General features: G+C 35.8%; 1 protein-coding gene across 1 annotated transcript in view; it reads left to right on the top strand.

The window, feature by feature from the left end:
- Positions 1–21,473, top strand: part of DMD (dystrophin) — a 1,998,908-nt gene that overhangs the window by 171,786 nt on the left and 1,805,649 nt on the right. Inside the window, exon 2 of the mRNA XM_049644567.1 lies at positions 1,744–1,805. Within this exon, the coding sequence (XP_049500524.1) occupies positions 1,744–1,805 (62 nt within the window). The remainder of the gene's footprint in view (positions 1–1,743; positions 1,806–21,473) is intronic.

Below are 21,473 nucleotides of genomic sequence, written 5' to 3'. Positions count from 1 at the left end.
TGAGAATGGTGAAAAGTTTGACCATTTGAAATGTTCTGTTAATTTATTTTCTTATTATCAGAAGGGTAGTACTGAATTTAGGGAAGTATATTCACAAGAGGCTAGATTAGTTTCAGAAACTATTACTATTTTTATTTATCCACACTTGTCAACAAAGAAAAAACTTCCATACTGTAACCGTGATTTATCATGCACTGTATAGTTAATGCTGGTATCTGGCCCAATGCTTAGTAGTTTGTGCGACTAACGAAAATAAGAAAAAAGGATTTTGTGATGCTAACTAAAATTTTGTCATCCCTGAAAACAGTTTTAGGTTTATTATTCATCCACTGTTATGCCATATCACTTAAGAGTATCCACTTATAGATTAATAATGTGCTTTAAAGATAAACAGATGTTCTTAGTACATGGATACGTTTGTCATAGGACAGTTGTTCTTTACAATAGACCATCTTTTTTAGGGAGAAGTAGTGGAGATTTACTGTTGAAAAAGAATATGCCAGCAAATGAGGTTATTTTGTTAGGGCATTTCAATAACGGTTCTTTTGACCCAATGTAAATAAAATGTAAAACCTCTCCATTTTAAATCTCTCTCAGATGTACTGATTTATTAAACACTAATTAACATGATTGCATTTCCAGTAATTTAAAGGTAGGCTTTGGCTTTAGAAAAGGATTTCAGTAAATCAAGATTGACTATTTTTCTGTCCATTTAACTCCATACTAATTTCCAACCTGAAGAAAAAGACATAATTTTTAGAAGCCCGAGTTCTGTGAAGCTGTTTCTTAATAATTTTCCACCGTAATCTCTTGGTATAGGAAGCCCTTGGAGATTTTTCCTTTGAGTATTTATATGTAATCCACCAAGGATATCATTTGCATTTTGATTTGAAATTTCCTGACTTTTGGATGCAAAGAGGTAGTGGAAATTTTGGAGTTGTGAGATACCCCCTCCTCTAAAGCATTTGCATGTTTATCAAACGTTTGCTGAGATCTTGGTTTGTGCAGACAGTGCCAGTTTCTGGGATGCAAAACCATGCTCCTGTAAGGGGAGGGGCTATGCCAGGGGCCCATGTTAGAGTGTGGAGGTATTACAAAAGAGGGGAAAATCATTTCTCTGTGGACTGGGGATGGGGGTGAGGGTGTTAGAGGAAAAGCACCGGAATAGTTTTTCAGAAGAGATAACAGATAATGGGTTCTTCTGATAATACTAGAGTATTGACTGACCATAGGATAATAAGTAGTATCTGCTTGGGCGCCTGGGTGGCTCAGTAGGTTGGGTGACCGACTCTGTCTCAGGTCGTGATCTCACAGCTCCTGAGTTTGAGCCCTGAATTGGGCTCTTTGCTGACAACTCAGAGCCTGGAGCCTGCTTCAGATTCTGTGTCTCCCTCTCTCTCTCTGCCCCTAACCCACTCGCATTCTGTCTCTGTCTCTGTCTCTCTCAAAAATAAGTAAACATTAAAAAAAATAGTATCTGCTTTATTCAGATGAGACTACTTTTCTGTAATGCCTTTATATAATTTTGGAATGAGTATAGATTTGACCATATCCATTATTTTTCACATCTCATTTTAGTTTGGATGCCTAATACCAACATCACGTCTGTTTAACTTCAGTATCAATGAATTTAATCCCAACTATAAAATAACACTAATGCATAATAACTGAGAGTTATTTTGGTTGTGAAATATCATATTCAGAATTCTTAACTCTTAATCTTTTTAAAATTTTACATTACAGATGAAAGAGAAGATGTTCAAAAGAAAACATTCACAAAATGGATAAATGCACAGTTTTCTAAGGTAAGGATATTTTGTTACTTCTCTTTTAAGGTAGAATGCAAGTGATTGAATTTTCAAAATGAACTCTACCTGTGTAAATTTAAATGTCCATATTGTTTTTATCATAGTGTCATTTTGCTTTAGCTGTGCAAATGTGGGAATATTATGTTGACTTTTAATTAAGGAAAAAGCTGCAGAATATATGGTAAAGAGAAATCATTTAATTAGAGAAAATGTGTCTTTGAATCTTAATGATAATGTGAGTTTCTTTAATTACATCAGTCATCGAAGAATCATAACAGCAGTCTTCCGCCAAGTAGTTGGTATATGTCACACATTAGCAGAAGATCTGAGGGACTTTTACTGTCTGGAAGTGATCATTTTTTTGTCCCTTTTGGTCTTTACCAGCTCATGAAAAACTCGTATAACTGCCTTGAATCTGTTTGGCCCTGTCACGTAGGGCATGTGTCAAATAATTTAAGATAAGAAGATTCTCCTCTTTTTCTGCAGGCATCAACCCATGCTCTTCATAAAATTTATTTTGCAAATGCAACTTAATTTATAATCCATAGATGGCACAACTCCAGATAGTTATGTGTGAACACAAAGTAAAATGTTCTTACCTTGAAAACTAGCAGTAAGAGTACCATGTAAGGAGGTTTATGTACATTTTGAGGTTAGAAAGACTTGGATTTGTATTTAATAACTCTGAATTTAGGCAAATCTAATGCCTTGTGAATCATTTTTCCATCATGTATATGAATATACATATATATTGTCTACCGAACAAATCAACTCCTAATAATGGAGATAGAAAGGTAATAAAATATGATCCCCATATTCAAGCTTCAGGAGAAGTAAAATAGCTAATAATGGTTATTTTGCATGTGATAAGGAGGATTAACAGTGTCAAGATAGGTGAAAATTCTGACCACAATGCCTTACGGGCTTAATATATGTGAATCACTCTCTTCATGGTTCTTTTTTTATAATAAGTCTTGGGAATGGATCCAGAACAGTCTACTGGGAGAGGCAATATAAAAAGTGTTCCCATTAGTATTACAAAAGGCTTTCAAGTATCATCCATTGTTAGTGATACTTTGTGGCAGAATTTTTGCCAGGTAATCTTCAGTATTTTAGCAAGAAGTAAAGTTACTGAATTTTAAATATGCAAATTTCATTTACATTTACTTCATTAACAAGTAATAAGTTGTTAATACAGAACTGTACATAATAAACATAAAACAGTAACACGTATTTTAGAAATCTAAACTTTTTTGGAACTAAGTAGGTACAAGTAATAAAAAAAAGTTGTAACAACACTAATGAAGAAGAATAAATGAAAGCTAAACTCAGAAATATGTAGGATAGGAATTCCTAATTCCCATAATATATACCAGATGGATGTATATGGTGTATATATGTGTGTGTATATATATATATATATATATATATATATATATATATATATATATATGTATATGGATGTTTATTGCTATATATACTGGTCTCATTAAAATTTTCTAATTTTGGAATTTTGAAACAGGCAATGGATAAAAGTTTTCGAACAAATATACAGACAAATCAGAATCATAAAGAGATTTTTTGAAATAATAAATGTGACATAATACTATGAACCTTTGAATTAAACCAATGAGTTGTTTTAATAAGGTGTGTAAATATAACCAAGACAAACACTGTGAATTCTCATTCCCACAGATCTACCTAGATCATTACTCTCTATACATTGGTATTTCAGGTATCATTTACCACAACTCACATTCTACTCTACAAACCATAGCTTGATATGCTGCCTTCTATAAATACTTTGTTGGCACTGCCTTAAAGCAATTTTTCCCTACCCTTATGAGGGCCTATATTTTAAAGGCTGTGAAATAATTACATGTATGAGTGCATTGAGTGTTTTGTCAAAAGTATCCCCACCTCCAAATTCAACTTCTGCTTATTCCATTTATTTTCTAAATGTTCTCCCTCAACCTATTACAGTTGGATCAGGAGAGTCACCAAAGTTTCATATTTGGGAAATATACTAGGTATCAGGAATATAAATATTTACAAAGATGAAAGGTATTTAGAGATAAAATTTATATATGTGTGTGTTGTATTTTCATTTAGAAAATCTGAAGATACATTTTCCATGTTACCTGATTTTTTCTTGTCAAGACTTCAAGTAATGACTAAGCTTTTGTAGTGAGAATTATGAGAAAGCTAATTGAGTCAGTTTATACCAATTGATGATACCAAAAGATCAACATAACTGAGATATGTCAACTGACACATATTTTTACTACGTGGCAGTCACCAGAATTCCAGGCCTGTATGAGACACAAGATTCGTTTAAATTCAATCTGCAGATCTCATGGAACCTACGCATTTGGGAGATACTGGATAATTACTAAATGTAGTAGCCCTGAGTGGGCTGTACCAGTGAGAGAGTGGTGAGCCCAGTACTCTGGGCTAGAATGAATCTAGAAACCTGTATGAATAAAGCTCTACTGACTGAGAGACTCTATAGAAAAGATCCTCAAAGAGCAAACCACTCGAGACCGAGAAAATTGGATGCCACTGAATGCAGGAATATATATTTTCTTTGTAACCCCAATGATCTGAACCAGTGCACTAAATAAATATAATAAATGCAATTTTGACAGTAGTACAAAATTTAAGTATGTGCTAAGTTTAAGGAAAGAGGAACAATTCTGACAGAGAACAATGTATTGAAGAAGACTTTAAAAGAGAGAAAAAGCAGTGAAAAATTATTATCTGTCTGTGTGGTAAATTAGACCAGAGAATACACATATAATAATAAAAATGAATACGATAAGTTACAGTGCTTAACAGTGAGGTTCACACACATTCATTTATATAATATTTGTAAAGTATTAAGAGACCACAAAGTAGTTCTCCATTATTTTATGAAGTTACATAAGGGATATTTAAGGGGGGGAAATGTGACTAAATAAAGCCTTATGGTGTTGTGTCATTTGAAGCCAAATGTACCTGTGTAGTAAATCCAACTAAGTTTTCACTTTTCCAGTACCATTTTAAAATAAACTCTATCTCTTCTTCAAAAGAAGGCATCTATTAACTTTCAATTCCAAAAATTTCTACTAGAATATGATTTATCACATCTATTCTATAAAGATAAGCAAACATTATAAATCTCCACGTAAACACAAAACCATTGCTACGTAAGAGTAATTCAAGGTGAATATTATATTCATGTAATTTGTAGATATTTTACAATCCTAAAAATGTTTACTGTTTACCGCAAATATGATTCACACAGTAGAAATCGCACAGGTTCATTCACACAAGCTTATTTAAGGAAAGTACACTTGAAATTATCACCCAAAATAGTTTTGTCATAAAACTTGTTTGATGTTTGTGTTAGAGAAAAAGCAGTCTTTGCTGGGAAATATTTACTACTAAATCAACTGAAAGATTTAAACTACCTCCCAGTGAGTTGTATGATGGTTTTGATCCTACATTGGATTTAGTGATTATCTTTATTTCTATCCTCCAACTGCACTTTTCTGTCTGATTCTTCCCAAAGTAGTAGACGTCTTGATATTTTATTTAAATTAAGTAGAAATGTGTAATTAGTTTTGTCTGTGAACTTCCCAATGGCCTATGCTATGATGACACATTTATATCTTCATTGCCACAGCGTATATATCTATACCTAAAAAGCCAGATTTTACCCTCTGGGGATAATGATAATACAAGATATAATTAACTGGTATAACATACATTTCCCCCCAAATTTATCATTATTTATCTCCTAGCCAACATGATAAGCATGATGTCATGCAGATTAACGCTAAAATTGTGAGTCAGTCAAGTAGGCTTCTTTACACAGCTCTCTATCATGAGACTTAGGAAAAATTTCACTGTGTTGAATTTATTTCAGAAAGAAAGGTAAACATAGAATAAAAAAATGCTTTGAGTCTTATTTCCCTTATATGTCCATGTCTGCTTTCTAAGAAAACATATTAAAAGAGCTTCGTAAATACTAAAACATAAACAAAGAATATTGCCATTTTTGTTACTGTGTAGTATATTTTCTGAATTGAAGGATCATATATTTATGCAATTTTCCTGGACGGTTGCTCACTTCTTTCTTGAACACAATTTTGGCTACTTTCCTTGGACAGAACGGGGAGAGTACATTTATTTATGTTTTATTATCCTACTACACTCCGTATGCCAATCCATGCCCTCAACACACATATGCACATGAACATACATAGACTCACACTCATATATGTTTAAAAAGAATCAGTTTCATTATACAAAAAGAAACATAATGAGACATAGAAGCAAAACTTTGTTTTTCTGAAATAGGTAGCAATATGTATACGTTTACTCTGTGTCAGTTCAAAACTGATATACAGCTAACAAATTTATATACAACTCCTACTCAAGGGGCCTGATATAACATAGGTGATAGAATAGAGGTATTGTATTCTAGAAGGATCACCATAGAAATAAACTCGCCACTCTGTCCCTGGCTTCCTGTTTGTCCCTACTATTTGATATCTGAAAGAATTAGTTTACTAAATAAAATGAAGGGCAGTGAACTGTATCTCTGGATCATGATAAGCAGCTATTCGAGAGGAAAATTTTCCTTTACCCTGAAATGTTCTTTTGGCTGGTCTAAGAATTAAACTGATATGAGACAGATTAACAGGAGAAAACAACAACAACAACAACAACAACAAAGGTAAATTACATGCACACTTAAGACCAATGGTAACGTGGAGATCCCCAAAAAAACGACCAAGGCCTGCAGCTTTTATACATTTTAGACAAAGGAGCTGACAGAATAAAGAAACCTATGTTTGGAAGCTTCAAGTGATAAGGAATTTTAAATAGAATTTGTGCTGGGGTAGCAAATTAGCAAAAGTGACAAGGTTTATTTACATAGCCTCTGGTTTATATAGTTTCTTTAGCCCTTAATTCCCTGTCTCTGATGGTAAGAACGTCTCTTTACCTCCTGGCACAGAGAAGATAACTTGTACGTGAGACATTTATTTCCTGCTTTGAGAGGGACAAAGGAAAGTCAGAGTGTTCTTCTTGCCCTCTTTCTTAAGTAATTTTAATTCAAAGTAATAATATGCCACCATGGCATGTCTTAGGGAGACCTTCCCTGAGCCCTAACACAGCGCATACAATGCTTTGATAACACTTGAATTATTTGGTACAGTTGTTTGGGTGAGATGAATATTGGTACAGGAAACTATAGACCTCCTCATTTCTGAAATTGTGCAGATTAGAAACTTTGTTCCTGTATATCCTCATATTAATTACACTATTCAATAATATCTTTATGGTTGTTCTAGTGATATCATGAGATAAGTATTCACTGGGAGTGTAGGCAGCTTGCTTGAGGTAAATGGAAGCTGGAACCCAAGAAACTGGACTCTGAAATCCATGGTATTTTCCATATCTGTGAATGTTGTGACAATTATTCCATCTACCAAGTGCTCTGCTTTTCTTGGGACTCATCTCAGAACTGATAAGTTTGAGGACATTGAAAACTTGAGTGTAGAAGGTGTTTAATGCTTGCAATACCAAGAGATGCTTTATAATCTACCTTCAAAAGTTTAGTAACCCCATAACTCAACTGTTGTTGAGGAGATTTGTAATTGATTATTTCCAAATGATTTCTGATATATTAAATGTGAATACTAGCACTTGCTGAGTTTGGGTAAGTGAAGTAATCTAGTTATCAATATAAATATCTATGTTGTGAGTATTTTTATTTATTAATATGAATTTTTATTTCCACTGATCACAAATTATTGTGTATAAGAGAGAATTTAAATATTTATTTAAAATAATCTTAGGAGAAATATGAAATATTGCTTTACTGGCATTGTGGACTCTTAACATCTACACTAGATGTTAAGATGACTTCTAGAATGATGTGTCTGTGTTTGTAATTGAGATAATTATGCTAATGGTCTAATCCACTGAGAACCATTCCCTTAAATGTTTTCTTGAATCTAATCTTTGCAAAGTACCCAAGTAAGAAAGAACATCATTCAGTTAGTGAAAGGAAAATTGGATTGTGATAGGTCTCAATATTTTTAATGAAAGACAAATAATTTATTGTTTATTTTGTAGGTCTGTCTTAGAAAGATGTTCTTTATTAACGCACTGTTTCTGAGTTCTTAATAATTCTAGATAGTTTTAGAAGGTACACATGTTTTGCTCTTTAAGCTACTATGGTCTAAAATGTCTTATAAGAAAATTGGAATTGTTGATTGCTATACCCTTATAGTATAGAGTGGTTTCAGTGGCAGGCATATTTAGCTGGAAAATGTAAATATTTACCAATTAGCATGATTGTTCCTAGGGAAGAAAATTTCTGTAGCTGATAGGCAAATGCATTAGTTTTCTGATTTATTTTGTCTTAGGGCCCGGTATAACATTCTAGCAAGACAGCATATATTGAATTTCGTCATTTATTTTCATTTTGAGAAAAATAGTTGGCACTCTGGTACCATCCCACCAGAGATAGATGGTTGCTAAAGTCACCTTTCAAGATTCAACAAATACCTATTGATATTTGTAGCAGACATTTTATATACTGTAAAAAGCACAAGATACCTTATTTTTTTCTTTTCTAAAAGATTATTTTCTGAGGGAAGAAACAATTATGTATACAACTAATTAAAATATTTCCTTTAATTTATTACAAGTGTCATGGGAAGAGAAGAAAGAATGACTGCTTAGAGAGGATGACAGCTTTTTGTTGAGAGGTAACATTTAATCTGAGGTTGTCCACACGAAGACAGTTTAAAGGGAGGTGAAGTCATCAAGAATTGCATGTGGAAATACAGAACAATTGGGGCACCTGCATGGCTCGGTCAGTTGAGCATCTGACTTCAGCTCAGGTCATGATCTCACAGTTTGTGAGTTCAAGCCCCACATCAGGCTCTCTGCTGGCAGCAAAGATCTGGCTTTGGATCCTCTGTCCCCTTCTGTCTCTGCCCTCCCCCACTCACACTGCCCTCCCCCACTCACCCTCTCTTTCTCAAAAATAATAATAAAAAAAAAATTTAAAAAACCTGTAGCATAAGGCTGCCTTAACAACAACAGAAAAACACGGAGTAATTGAAGAAGCTTGGCCTATCAAGTGGTGCGTGGCCAAGGAGATCTGTGTGAGCAGAAAATGGAGGATGTGAGAGAACACAAAGCCATTCCTGAATAATTGCATTGTTGTTGGGGCCAGTTAGTCCAACAGTGAGACATTGGTTTAATCATATTAATATTCTCCTTCTGATTGAAAAATGCTAAAACAATAGGCAATGATAGAGCAATTCGACTGCCCTACTACTACCAATCCTTTCTGCAAAATTGAGTATGAAGCCTACATTTTACACTTAGGGAATAGTCATGTGAATTAAAATGAAAATGCAAGTGGGTTACATTTTTTTTTTTTGTAGAGTTGTTTGATATCACGCATACTCATTACCACACTGCATCAGAATTACGTAGAGAGCTTGCTAAAACAGATTACTGGGGCCATTGCCAGAGTTTCTGATTCCATAGGTCTAGCAAGAGAGCCCAAGAACTTGGAGGTTCCCAGGTAGAAATTGTTCCTATTATTAAAATTTTCTACAGCTCTTATGTCAGGTAGTGAGTAAATATTTTGTATATACTGTCTATGCATTAAGTTGTCCTTCATAAAAAAAATCAATTATATTTAAGGAAACATGTTTTGACAGAAATACACACAAAGCCTACATTCATTAACTTATTTATTGAGCTCCTATTACAGGTCATGTGCTCTAGATGTTTGAACATGGCAGTGGAGAGAACAAAAATCCCTTTAATCATTGAGCCCTATGATTAAGATGAGTGAAACTAAACAAGGAAACATTTAACAAATTATATGACATTCTCTGTACTTTTTTGTCATTTTGTTTTCTTTTTCTGAAACTAGAATAGAGAATTTCAAATAGTGATGGATGCTAAGAGGAATGTTAAAGTAGGGTAAGGAAAGAATAAGGTGGGTTGCTATTTCGTATAGTGGCTCCTAAGAAGACCTATATAAAAAGACATATAAGAAACGTGATGGAAGAAAAACAATTCCAGGTGGAAAGAAGAACATGTGCAAAGGTCCTGAGGACAGATTGTGTGTTCAAAGGACAACACGGTGCTTGATTTAGAGTGATTGGGGATGAGTACTATGAATTACAGGTGAAATGGTGTTGGGGGGACAAATTAGGTAGAACCTGTTGACCATTGTAAAGGTTTTGACTTCCCATGGTAGATTAGGAGCTGAGCGTTTCAAGCAGTGGCTGGAAGCAATGTAAATTATAATGTAAGATATAAAGGTAGAATTTGAGAAGTAAGCTAAAGATTAGTGAAATAATCCAAGTTGGGTGTGTATATGGGACCAGAACTAGGTTGGTAACCATGGACCTGGAGGGAAATGGTCATAGTTTGGAAAGTACATATAATGGGATTTATAGACGGACTAGAAGATGTGGAGATAGAGAGAGGGGAGATAAATAGTTTTTCAAAAAAAATTGGTTTAAAAGTTTTAGCCTGAATGTAAAGAAGGGTAGAATGACTAGTTACTGGAGTAAGAAAGACTGTTGAAGGGGAGAGTTTAGTAGGAAAGTATAGGTAAAATTCTCATGTGAAATCATTGAAAATAATTTTCATTTTAGTATATTTTCATGGAATGAGTATTTATTTTCAGCTCCTTAAGTTAACCTTAAGGTCAAAAATTAAAAAAGCTATCTCAATCTTAAGACAAAAATTATAAGATACAGAGTACCTCTATCACTGTGTGTGTGTGTGTATGCGCATACTGCACATGTTTGTGTTCGAAATGTGCATGTAAATCTAGTACATTTGCGTTGGAATTAACTTGATCTTTGTGTCTCCCATGTTCTATGTTGGATAGCCAGCAATCAATGGAGTCAGGCTTGATTTACCAATAGTTTCCTTCCTTCCTTCCTTCCTTCCTGTGTAGGACCTATGTCAAATGCCTTATAATTATTGTTTACATATGTTTTACATGTACTAAATGAGATCCTTGAGGGTCTGAAATTTGACTCAGTCATCGTTGCGTACTCAGCCCTGAGTATATTTCTTCCTGATGTACAATGATATTCAGTAAATATTTACTGAATGAATGGAATGAATGGAAATAAGGAAGGAAGACAGGGAGAGAGGAGTTGAAACTGAAGTTGGTCATACTGGCCATTAACTCAGTCCTTTCTTCTGTCAACACTTTCTCTTTTTTGTTCTTTCATGTCTTAAAATACCATCTCTGTCCAGGGCCTAATCCTGGGCTTGATCCTTAGGATGCATGCAGGAACTGATTTTTGAGTATACAACTTCCAAATACACATTTGTAACACTGAGCTCAAAACCCACATTCCCAAGTGCTTCCGGAACCTATCCATCAAGCAATGGGAAAGTCCTGGTAGGAGGCCAAGATAATATAAACGAAGAAAACTTATTTAGATGGAAACAACAAGGATTGGTTAATGATTCGTAAAGGGGAGCCAGGAATGAATCTGATGGATGCAAGATAATATTTTGGGACACTAAGCAGATATAGATACTCTAAATTGGGATAGGAACTCAGGAAGAAAGGAGAAAGAGGTATATTTGGGGGCTATTGACCACTTTGCTATTAGATATTCAAATATTTGGTCTAATGTGGTAGGAGGCATTCAGGAGATAAGTATAAGGCCTGAGTTTTAATTCTAAGTTCACCACTTAGTGTAAACTTAAGTAAATTACTAAACATCCATAAGCCTCAACTTCCCCATCAAATATTTATTTAAAATATTAAAAGGTGAGCTAGAAGATACTATAGATCAGACATATTCATTTACAAAACTAAAAACAAGAAACAAATTTAACAAGAAACTTCCAAAACCTGTATTTAAAACTCTTCCTAAAGATTCTAAAGAAAATTCAAAGGGAAAGGCCTACCTTGTCCCTAGAGAGCATGATTTAACATCAGAAATATGTCTGTTTCTTTAAGTTAATGTTTAAGTTAAATGACATTGCAATGTAAGTAACTTTTTCCTTTGGAGTTAGACAAGCTGACTTTAAAGGTCATATACAGGGCACCTGGGTGGCTTAGTCAGCTAAGCGTCCAACTCTCGATTTTGGCCCAGGGCATGATCTCACAGTTTGTGAGTTCAAGCCCCACATGGGGCTCCGTGTTGTGACATTGCAGACTGGCTTGTGGTTCTCTCTCCCCGCCTCTCTCTCTGCCCCTTCAGCACTCTCTCTCTCTCTCTGTCAAAATAAATAAATAAACTTAAAATAATAATAATAATAAATAAAGTTTATATAGAAAAATAAACAAGCAAAAAAAAAAAAAAAAAAAAAAAAAAGAAAAAAACCCTGAGAGTACTAGTGAAGGGATAGCAGACTCAAAGAAGACATATAAAATTATAATGTAAAATTTGGGGGTAAAAAATCTGTAATATTAAATTTGAATTGAAAATTTTATTAAAAACTCATAACTTCTTTAAATGTATTTTCTTTTTTTTTTTTTAATGTTTATTTATTTTTGAGAGAAAGAGAGACACAGCATGAACGGGGAGGGTCAGAGAGAGAGGGAGACACAGAATCCAAAGCAAGCTCCAGGCTCTGAGCTGTCAGCACAGAGCCCGACGTGGGGCTTGAACTCATGGACCGTGATATCATGACCTGAGCCGAAGTCGGACACTTAACCCACTGAGCCACCCAGGCGCTCCTAAATGTATTTTCTAAAAATAGATTTCCTGTCAACTGGGAAGGCCTGGTAACAATGGACACACCTTAGCTGTAATGATTCTAACACTCTGTTCCAACCTGAATGTGTGTGTATATTGGGGGCGGGGAGTGATCTCTCCACACCAACAGCAATTCTGGGACATCATCTGGGTTTCCTATATTCCACCTCACTGCTGACACTCTTCTACCCAGAAATAGTGTCAGATTCCACAGGTTAAAGATCCAGTTCTGCAAGACTGCCCCCACCCAACTTCAGAATTAGTCACCAAGTCCTGGTTGTCACCTGTACTTCTGATCCACTGGCTGTAGATTAGAGATTTCAAAGACTCCCTCCCTAGGTTACATTAATTATCGAGAGCTGCTCATAGAACCCAGAGAAACATTTTACTTACTACATTACCAGTCTATTAGAAAAGGATATAACTCAGGATCATCCAGATGGAAAAGCTGCACAGGGCAATGCCTGGGAAAAGGGTGCTGAGCGTCCAGGGTCTCTGAGTGCACCACTCTCCCTACATCTCCCATGGTTACCACCCTGGAGGTGTTCCAAACCCCACCCTTTTGTGTTTTTATGGAAGCCTTGTTACCTAGGTATCATTGATTAAATCACAGGTCATTGATAACTGATTCACCTTCTAGCCCCTCTCCCCTCCCCAGTAGGGGTGGGGGGGGAGGGATTGGGCAGGACTTTGAATTCCAAACCTCTGATCAGGAAGTTGATTCCCCTGGTAACAGCTCACTTCCTAGATTGCCCAAAGGCTTTCCAAAAGTTGCCTCGTTAACATAACAAAAGACAGCTCTTTGTTCTTATCACTTAGGATATTCCTAGGGTTTTAGGAGTTCTCTGCCTGAAAGTAGGACAAAGGACAAGTGTTTATTCCTTATTATAAATCATAGTATCACACTAGCACTCAGATGTTCCTTGCTAAGTATCATCCCAAATTGAAAGGAACTACAGTTCATTGGAAGAACATCTGATTTCAGATTTTGGGCAGGTAATAGGTGTGAACCTTGAAACCTTTGGTTTCCTCAGTACCATTGAGGAGGGCACCTGTTGGGATGCGCACTGGGTGTTGTATGGAAACCAATTTGACAATAAATTTCATATTTAAAAAAAATAAATCACTTTGAGAGTTAATATTTTTTCCAGAAATAAATTGTATTTCTTAAAAGAAAAAAAAAAAAGAAAAGAAACCTTTGGTTTTGTCATAAGGCAAGCAAGTGCATCTCCAAATCTTCTTCTGTTCTATTTACATTTATAGATTTATACCTTTTTAAAAATTTTTCTTTCTGTCTCATTTTACTGACAGGCTTCAGATAAAAATTTTTAAAGTATATCTACCCATTCAGACTAATGTGTTTTCCTGGTTTTGAAGGAGAAATAGATACATTTAGAAACAGTGAATGTTGGCTTAGATTGTCTCTACTGGTCTTTTCAGGAATCTGGAACAGTCTTTTCAGAATTGTTTATTACCACAAAGGATGGAAATGTTTTATTTCACTATGCCAGTTTTCAGGAAAAATTGATTTAGCCTCTACCTTTTAAGAATAAAGGCAAAGCAGAATGTTTTATATTACAGATTTTATTACCATAACTGACTTTTGAAGAATTGAATACACTTTTGGAATGTCAGCAATATTCCGTTGCTGTTTAGGTATGCCTCATTATATAGTATGCACATATATTTTGAAAGAAGCAGTTCAAATGAAGATTTCCTCTGATAGTATTCTAAATAAGCTATGTAAGTAGAGTATTATTGTAGTAGACATTGGAAATTTATTCAGAGCCTATATTTAAGGCATTTTAATCTATCCCCTCAGGATCAAATCTGTCATCTAAGTCATAGTAACCACTAGTTTGGATTAAAAACAACAATTTAGAGATCATTAAGTATATTGCCTGATAGTCTAAGATCCTAAACAGTTACAATATATATTATATTTAGTGCCTTTTCTCTTGTAGGGATGGAAAAGTGTTCTTTTCTTCCCCCTGAAGGTTCTTTGGGTGGTCTAATATTTAAGCTGATATAAAACAGATTAAATGAAAATTTAATTTCATACATATGGGAGCCCTGAAGATAAGAGACTCAAGGGCAAATTAGGGCAGTTGAGGCTTGTATGCCACCCTGAGCTAAAGAATGGCACAGGGGCCTGGGACTTCAAAGGGGAGGAGGGTATTTCACTCTGTGATAAGAAGAGCAGATAGATAGGTCCCTCAGATCCAAAGTTATTTCTGATAGTAGCTGTCTTTCTGGGCCAGGCCCCCTACCTAAATTCTTTTAGGTAGTTAAGAAAGAGGTAAATGTTTTTCTTGAGTCAGCTAGGTCTTGATTGACTTCAGCTCAAAATAATCCACACACCAAAGTGGCATATTTTGGAGTGCCGTATTTTAGAGTGGCCTATTTTGCTCCTCCTCACTATTTTATCCTCGTTTTAGGTTGGCTAATCAGCAAGCTCAAATTATAAAACAAATAGTGCTAGCTTTCTTCTGCTCTGCAAAATGCATAAAATCATAAAGATTTTATTCTTCATGCATAACAACATTTGTTGTTTGTTTTCGTGTCGATGAGAAGATGTGTGCGTGTGTGCGTGTCTGCGTGTCTGTGTTTCGTATTTGATTTTAGGATTTCTGGTAGCAGGTGTCTATGAGAATATTTTTTTTCCATATGTTTTTGAGAAAATAAATCACCCATAGATATTATGGTCTAACTATGTTGCACTGGTCATTTGCATATTATACTCTTACCTTCTAAGTGAAAAAATACGATTCAGATATATACAGGCACAGATGGTAGAGTCAACTCTGCCATTTGCAAAGTATTTTACTTCTTGAGTGTAAAGAGAACCAAAAGATGAATGAGTAGGTAATATTAGTTTTCTTAAAAGATGAATTAGAGGGGCGCCTGGGTGGCTCAGTCGGTTGAGCGTCCGACTTCGGCTCAGGTCATGATCTCGCAGTCCGTGAGTTCGAGCCCCGCGTCAGGCTCTGTGCTGACAGCTCAGAGCCTGGAGCCTGTTTCAGATTCTGTGTCTCCCTCTCTCTCTGACCCTCCCCCGTTCATGCTCTGTCTCTCTCTGTCTCAAAAATAAATAAACACTAAAAAAAAAAAATTAAAAAAAAAAAAAAGATGAATTAGAATCTTGGGGTATAACAACTGGAATGTTATTTTGATTCTTTCACAGTTCTGTATGGTAAACTTTATTAGTATTAATATACAGAGTTGAAACCTCTGCTTTTAAAAAACATATGAAGAATAAACATTAAAAACAGAAACAAAAAAGTGTTGAGGAAACTCAGATAAAGCAAGGTACGAAGGAGAACAATGATTGGAATATCAGGATAAAAAGTCCTATGAAAAAATCAAAAGAATTAGGGTTTTCAGCCCAAAATAGAAAATTGAATAAGCGGTACCTTTCTCATGCATTTTTTTCTTAATCCCCTTCACCTATTCCATCCATCCCCTGACCCACCTCTCATCTGGTAACTACTATCAGTTTTTTCTCTGAATATAAGGGTCTGGTTTTTAGTTTGTCTCTTTTTTCCTTTGTTCATTGATTCTTAAATTCCATTTATGAGTAAAACCCATGTGGTATTTGTCTTTCTCTGAGTTATTTTACTTAGCATTATATCCTCTAGATCCATCCATGTTGCTGCAAATAGCAAGATTTCATTCTTTTTCTTGGCTGAGTACTATTCCTATGTGTGTGTGTGTGTGTGTGTGTGTGTGTACACATATATACATTATATATATATATATATATATATATATATACATATATATAATATATGCACACATTATATACACATACACACACACACCGCATCTTCTTTATCCATTTATTTACCAATAAGACACTTGGATTGCTTCCATAATTGGCTGTTACAAATAACGCTGCAGTAAACATAGGAGTGCATGTATCTTTTCACATTAGTATTTTTGTATTCTTTGGGTCAATACCAGTAGTAGAATTAGTGGATTGTATGGTAATTCTATTTTTAAGTTTTTGAGGAACCCCCATACTATTTTCTACAGTGAATTCACCAGTTTGCATTTCCACCAACAGTGCATGAGGGCTCCTGTTTTCTACATCCTCACCAACACTTGTTTTTTGTATTTTTAATTGTAGCCATTTTGACAAGTATGAGGTGAAACCTTTTTATGGTTCTGATTTGCATCTCCCTGATAAGACTGATGTTGAACATCTTTCCATGTGTCTGTAGGGCATGTGTGTCTTTGGAGAAATGTCTGTTCATATCTTCCGGCCATGTTTTAATTGAATTATTTGGGTTTTTTTTTGTGTTGAGTTGTGTAAGTTTGTTGTATATTTATCAATATGTCATTTGCAAATATCTTCTCCATTTTGTAGGTTGTTTTTTAATTTTGTCGATTGTTTCCTTGCTGTGCAAAAGCTTTTTATTTTCATGGAGTCCCAACAATTTATTTTTGGCTTTGTTTCCCTTGCCTCAGGAGACCTATTATATAGAAAGGTGTTGCTATGGCCGATGTCAGATAAATTATTACCCATGTTCTCTTCGAGGATTTTTATGGTTTCAGGTCTCACATTTTGGTCTTTCACCCATTGTGAGTTTATTTTTGCACATGGTGTAAGAAAGTGGTCCAATTTCATTCTTTTGCATTTTGCTGTCCCGTTTTCCCAACATCATTTGGTGAAGAAATTGTGTTTTTCTCATTGCATATTCTTGCCTCTTTTGTTGAAGATTAGTTGACTATGTAATTGTGGGTTTATTCTTGGGCTTTCTGTTTTGTTCCACCGATCTGCACGTTTGTGGTTGTGCCACTACCATACTGTTTTGGTGACTACAGATTTGCAGTATTTCTTGAAACCCGGGATTGTGTTCCTCTTTTTCAAGGTGGTTTCAACAAAACCACCCAGTTTTGTTCCTCTTTTTCAAGATTGCTTTGGCTTCATATTTGTTCTTAAAAGGCTTTCTTTCATTTTGCTTAAATTCATTTTTAATGACCTGGATTTGCTAATTAGGTTTTACATACATGTAAAATTAATACTACGTAGTAAAGGGTTGGTTGAACACACAAAGATAGTCTCTGATAGAGTAATATATAATGGAAAGAACCTGCAAAGGAGCCATCTACCTTCTCTCTACACAAGAAAAAAAAAAATAGTCTCAGAACTCTGAATGTCTAAACCCCTTGAATCATAATGGGAACTAACTCAGATCATTTGTGAGTAGTTTTCAGTATTTGCAAAAGACTGAAAAAAAGCAAATCTTTTCAGCAGTTAAATCTAAATAATCCAACTTAAACTGCTCTTAAAGCTGAGTGTCCCTGTTTCAGAATTATTGCCATAGTCATAAAAGCCCTGGACAATTCACAGGCATTGCCAAACTGTCATAGTCCTTGAAGTCCAAAGAATGAGGCACAGGAGTCTTTTAACATTTCATAACTCTGTGTGCTCATTCTTCCTAATAGACAGGACCCAGCATCTATGGATCTTAAAACACCATTCAGAAAGTCAATCCTGCTTTCCCTGACAGGAATTGTCGTCTGAGCACAAAAAATCTTTCCACAGAATTCGTTTCCTATATCAAGTACTCACAGCCCCATTTTTATCATGGAGTTACATGCCCAAGTAGGAGAAGAAAGACAATTTTCTTTTTCCTTCCAGGTTCTTAGGTGACACCTCCCTCCGATAAGAAGAGAAATTAACACGAGAAGAAAAATATTTAATTTCATTCCTATACACAAGAACCCCACAAGGATAAGAGAGTGAAAGGGAGGAGAATGTGTCACCCCAAAATATGCCAGTTTGGCAAGTGATTGTTTTGAATTCAAGTTTTGAAAGAAACAATCAGTGCAAGAAGGACGCTCTGGCCTTCCTTTGTCTCCCTGAAAGTAGGAAACGAATCTCCCATGTGATATGTACCCTCCCTGTATAGGAGGGTAGAAGGCATCCTCATCACCACAGATAGGGAGTTCAATGCCAAGATGGCTATTTAAACAGATCTTATTACTTTATTAATTTGCTACCCCAATCCCAAAGCCCTTTGTCTTGTTAATTCTTCAGAAATTTCTTCTTTCCTTGCCTAAAAGATACAAAAGCTGCCAGCTCTAGCCACTTCTTTGATTCTCCTTTGTTTAGGAGCTCCCATACGTATAAACTTAAATCTGTTTTCGCCTGTTAATCTCTTATATCAGTGTAATTATTAGGCCAACCAAAGAACCTGGAAGAAAAAAAGGGAAAAGTTTTCCTCCCCTGCACAACTCAGGGGCAGTCAGGCAACTGTGATTCCTTAGTCATCCTGAGCTAAGGAGTGGGATGGGAGTGTGGAGATTCAAAAGGGAGTCAGACACTTCTCAGGAAGGTCAGAAGAAGAAATGTTTGGTAAACAAATCCTTGCCCTGCCATGCAGATAAGTCTCTCAGAAGAAAACATTATCTCTGGTAGTAGCTCACTTCCTGCCCCCTGGTGAAATTCTTTTAGGCCTCTAAGGCGGAGAGAGAAAGCTTTACCTGTCTTCCAGGTCTTGATCCCCTGCAGCTCAAAACATTTCTTATGCCAAAAAGACATGGGTTGGGGTGTCATATTCTGCTCTCCAACACTTCATCGTCTATCTTATCAGTAGGGGACATTAGAAGAGTACCTGGCACACAATAGAATCACAATAAATATTGCTGCATAATCAATGAATGAGGAAGTGAACAGTGGATTTATTTCAATAAAATACAAAGCTAAAACCCTGAGAAGTTTGGTAACATTGTCCCATAGAAATACAATGTGGACCTTTTATGTAAATAAAAAATTTCTTGTACCCACATTTATAAAGTAAAAAACAAAAAAAAAGCCGAAATTTTTTTAGTAATACATTTTATTTAACCCAACGTATCTAAAATATTATATTTTTTAACATGTGATCAATATACTGATTTTTATTTATTTTTTTTTATTATTTTTTTTTTTCAACGTTTTTTATTTATTTTTGGGACAGAGAGAGACAGAGCATGAACGGGGGAGGGGCAGAGAGAGAGGGAGACACAGAATCGGAAACAGGCTCCAGGCTCCAAGCCATCAGCCCAGAGCCCGACGCGGGGCTCGAACTCACAGACCGCGAGATCGTGACCTGGCTGAAGTCGGACGCTTAACCGACTGCGCCACCCAGGCGCCCCAATATACTGATTTTTAAAGAGAGATTTTACCATAGTTTTTGTATTACCTCTTTAAAATAGGTCGTGTATTTTACACTTAGAGCACATTTTAGTTTGCAAGAGCCGTATTTTAAGTGCTCGATGGCCACACACGTGTCTAGTGGCTATCATATCAGACAGCTTATCTTTAGGAGGATATTAAAATATTTTGACCAGATCAGGAAGATACTAAAGTTATTTCTACCAACATGTGCCAAACCCAGTTGCCTGGTTCGTCCTAACTGCAAAAGAGACTAGAAAAGGTAGCTACAGAGGTATCTTCAAGAAATTTTTAGACAGCCTAAGTGCAGTATATTAGAATGTTGTCTAAAGTCTCACTTCATTTGAGGTAATTGCATGTAACTGACAGGAGCTACACTGAATAGCATAGGATGTACTGGTTTAAGCCAAGCTCAAACCATATGCAATGAACAGTATTGGCTAAAGCACATTTTTTAAGAACTGAATTGAAGAAAAAATATGAAACTTTACTGTGAAAACTACCTTCACTGTCCCAAAGCAGTAAGTAAAAACACAAAATTTATTACTGATTTTCATAGTTTGGCTTATAAACTGATACTGAATTTGTTACATGATCCATGTTTCTCAATTATCTTAACATTATGTAGGACTAGTCCAGGAAATGAAACAGAAAAAAAGAGAATGAAATGTACCTTTCATTGAAGTTAGAAGGGGGAATAAGATAACTTCCACTTGTTTTCTCACTCAAAACGTGGACCTGAAACTTTGAACATGTAGCATTGAATCTGTTCTCAAATTGTAGCAGGTTTCTCACACAGACTCGTGACACCAAGGCTTTGCTTTATAGGAAGGAACTTTATTTGTGCCTGTACGGGCTCACTTGGGTTCACACCTGAAAAGCTGAGTCCCAAACGCCGGGTGGTGTAGCCTTTTACACATTTTCTACTTCTTTGTCTCCCATACATGGGTAATGTATGGACAGACAGTCTGATAGGGTGGTCTCATGTTACACGGTCCTGAGGTATGTCAGCTCTGCACTTGGCCAAGTTGCCTTCTCTTATGTTTCCTTAGAGAGGGGACTCTACCACAATATCAACTGCCTAGATCACAAACAGGATTTACTGAGAAAACATTTTTTTTTCAAGGGACTCAACCTTTTATTTTTCTTCACTGGTCATCAGTGAAGGAAACTCAAGGGCACTCATAATCATATAAGTAAGTACATGCATTACCAACCTCATCAACAGAACACTTTTAAAAATAAAATTTTCCCCCAAATTCTCCCTATCATGATCACTACCGATATACTTTCTTTGAAGTGACCAGGTTTTTAACAGAGATAGCTACTGTTTTTTGGTAGAACTGTATCTATAAATCTTAGAATGCTGTAAGAATACTGAATTTCTAGCCATTTCTGTTTTTGAGTTTCGTTCTTCAAACGATGACAGCATGTAGAACAGTTATTGACAGAGTGTCTAGAGCTTCCATTATTAGCCTATAGACTGTAGTTTGGGTGGGTCCTCTGCGCACCTTGTATCACTAGCTATGCGGCCCTAACAGATAGAAGGTACTCTAGAAATATTGATGTTAAGAATAAAGTAATTCGGGGCACCTGGGTGGCTCGGTCGGTTAAGCGGCCGACTTCGGCTCAGGTCACGATCTCGCGGTCCGTGAGTTCGAGCCCCGTGTCGGGCTCTGTGGTGACCACTCGGAGCCTGGAGCCTGTTTCAGATTCTGTGTCTCCCTCTCTCTGACC

This window comes from Panthera uncia, chromosome X (genome assembly GCF_023721935.1).
Source record: "Panthera uncia isolate 11264 chromosome X, Puncia_PCG_1.0, whole genome shotgun sequence".
NCBI lineage: Eukaryota > Metazoa > Chordata > Mammalia > Carnivora > Felidae > Panthera > Panthera uncia.
This window is presented reverse-complemented; position numbering and strand designations above follow the sequence as displayed.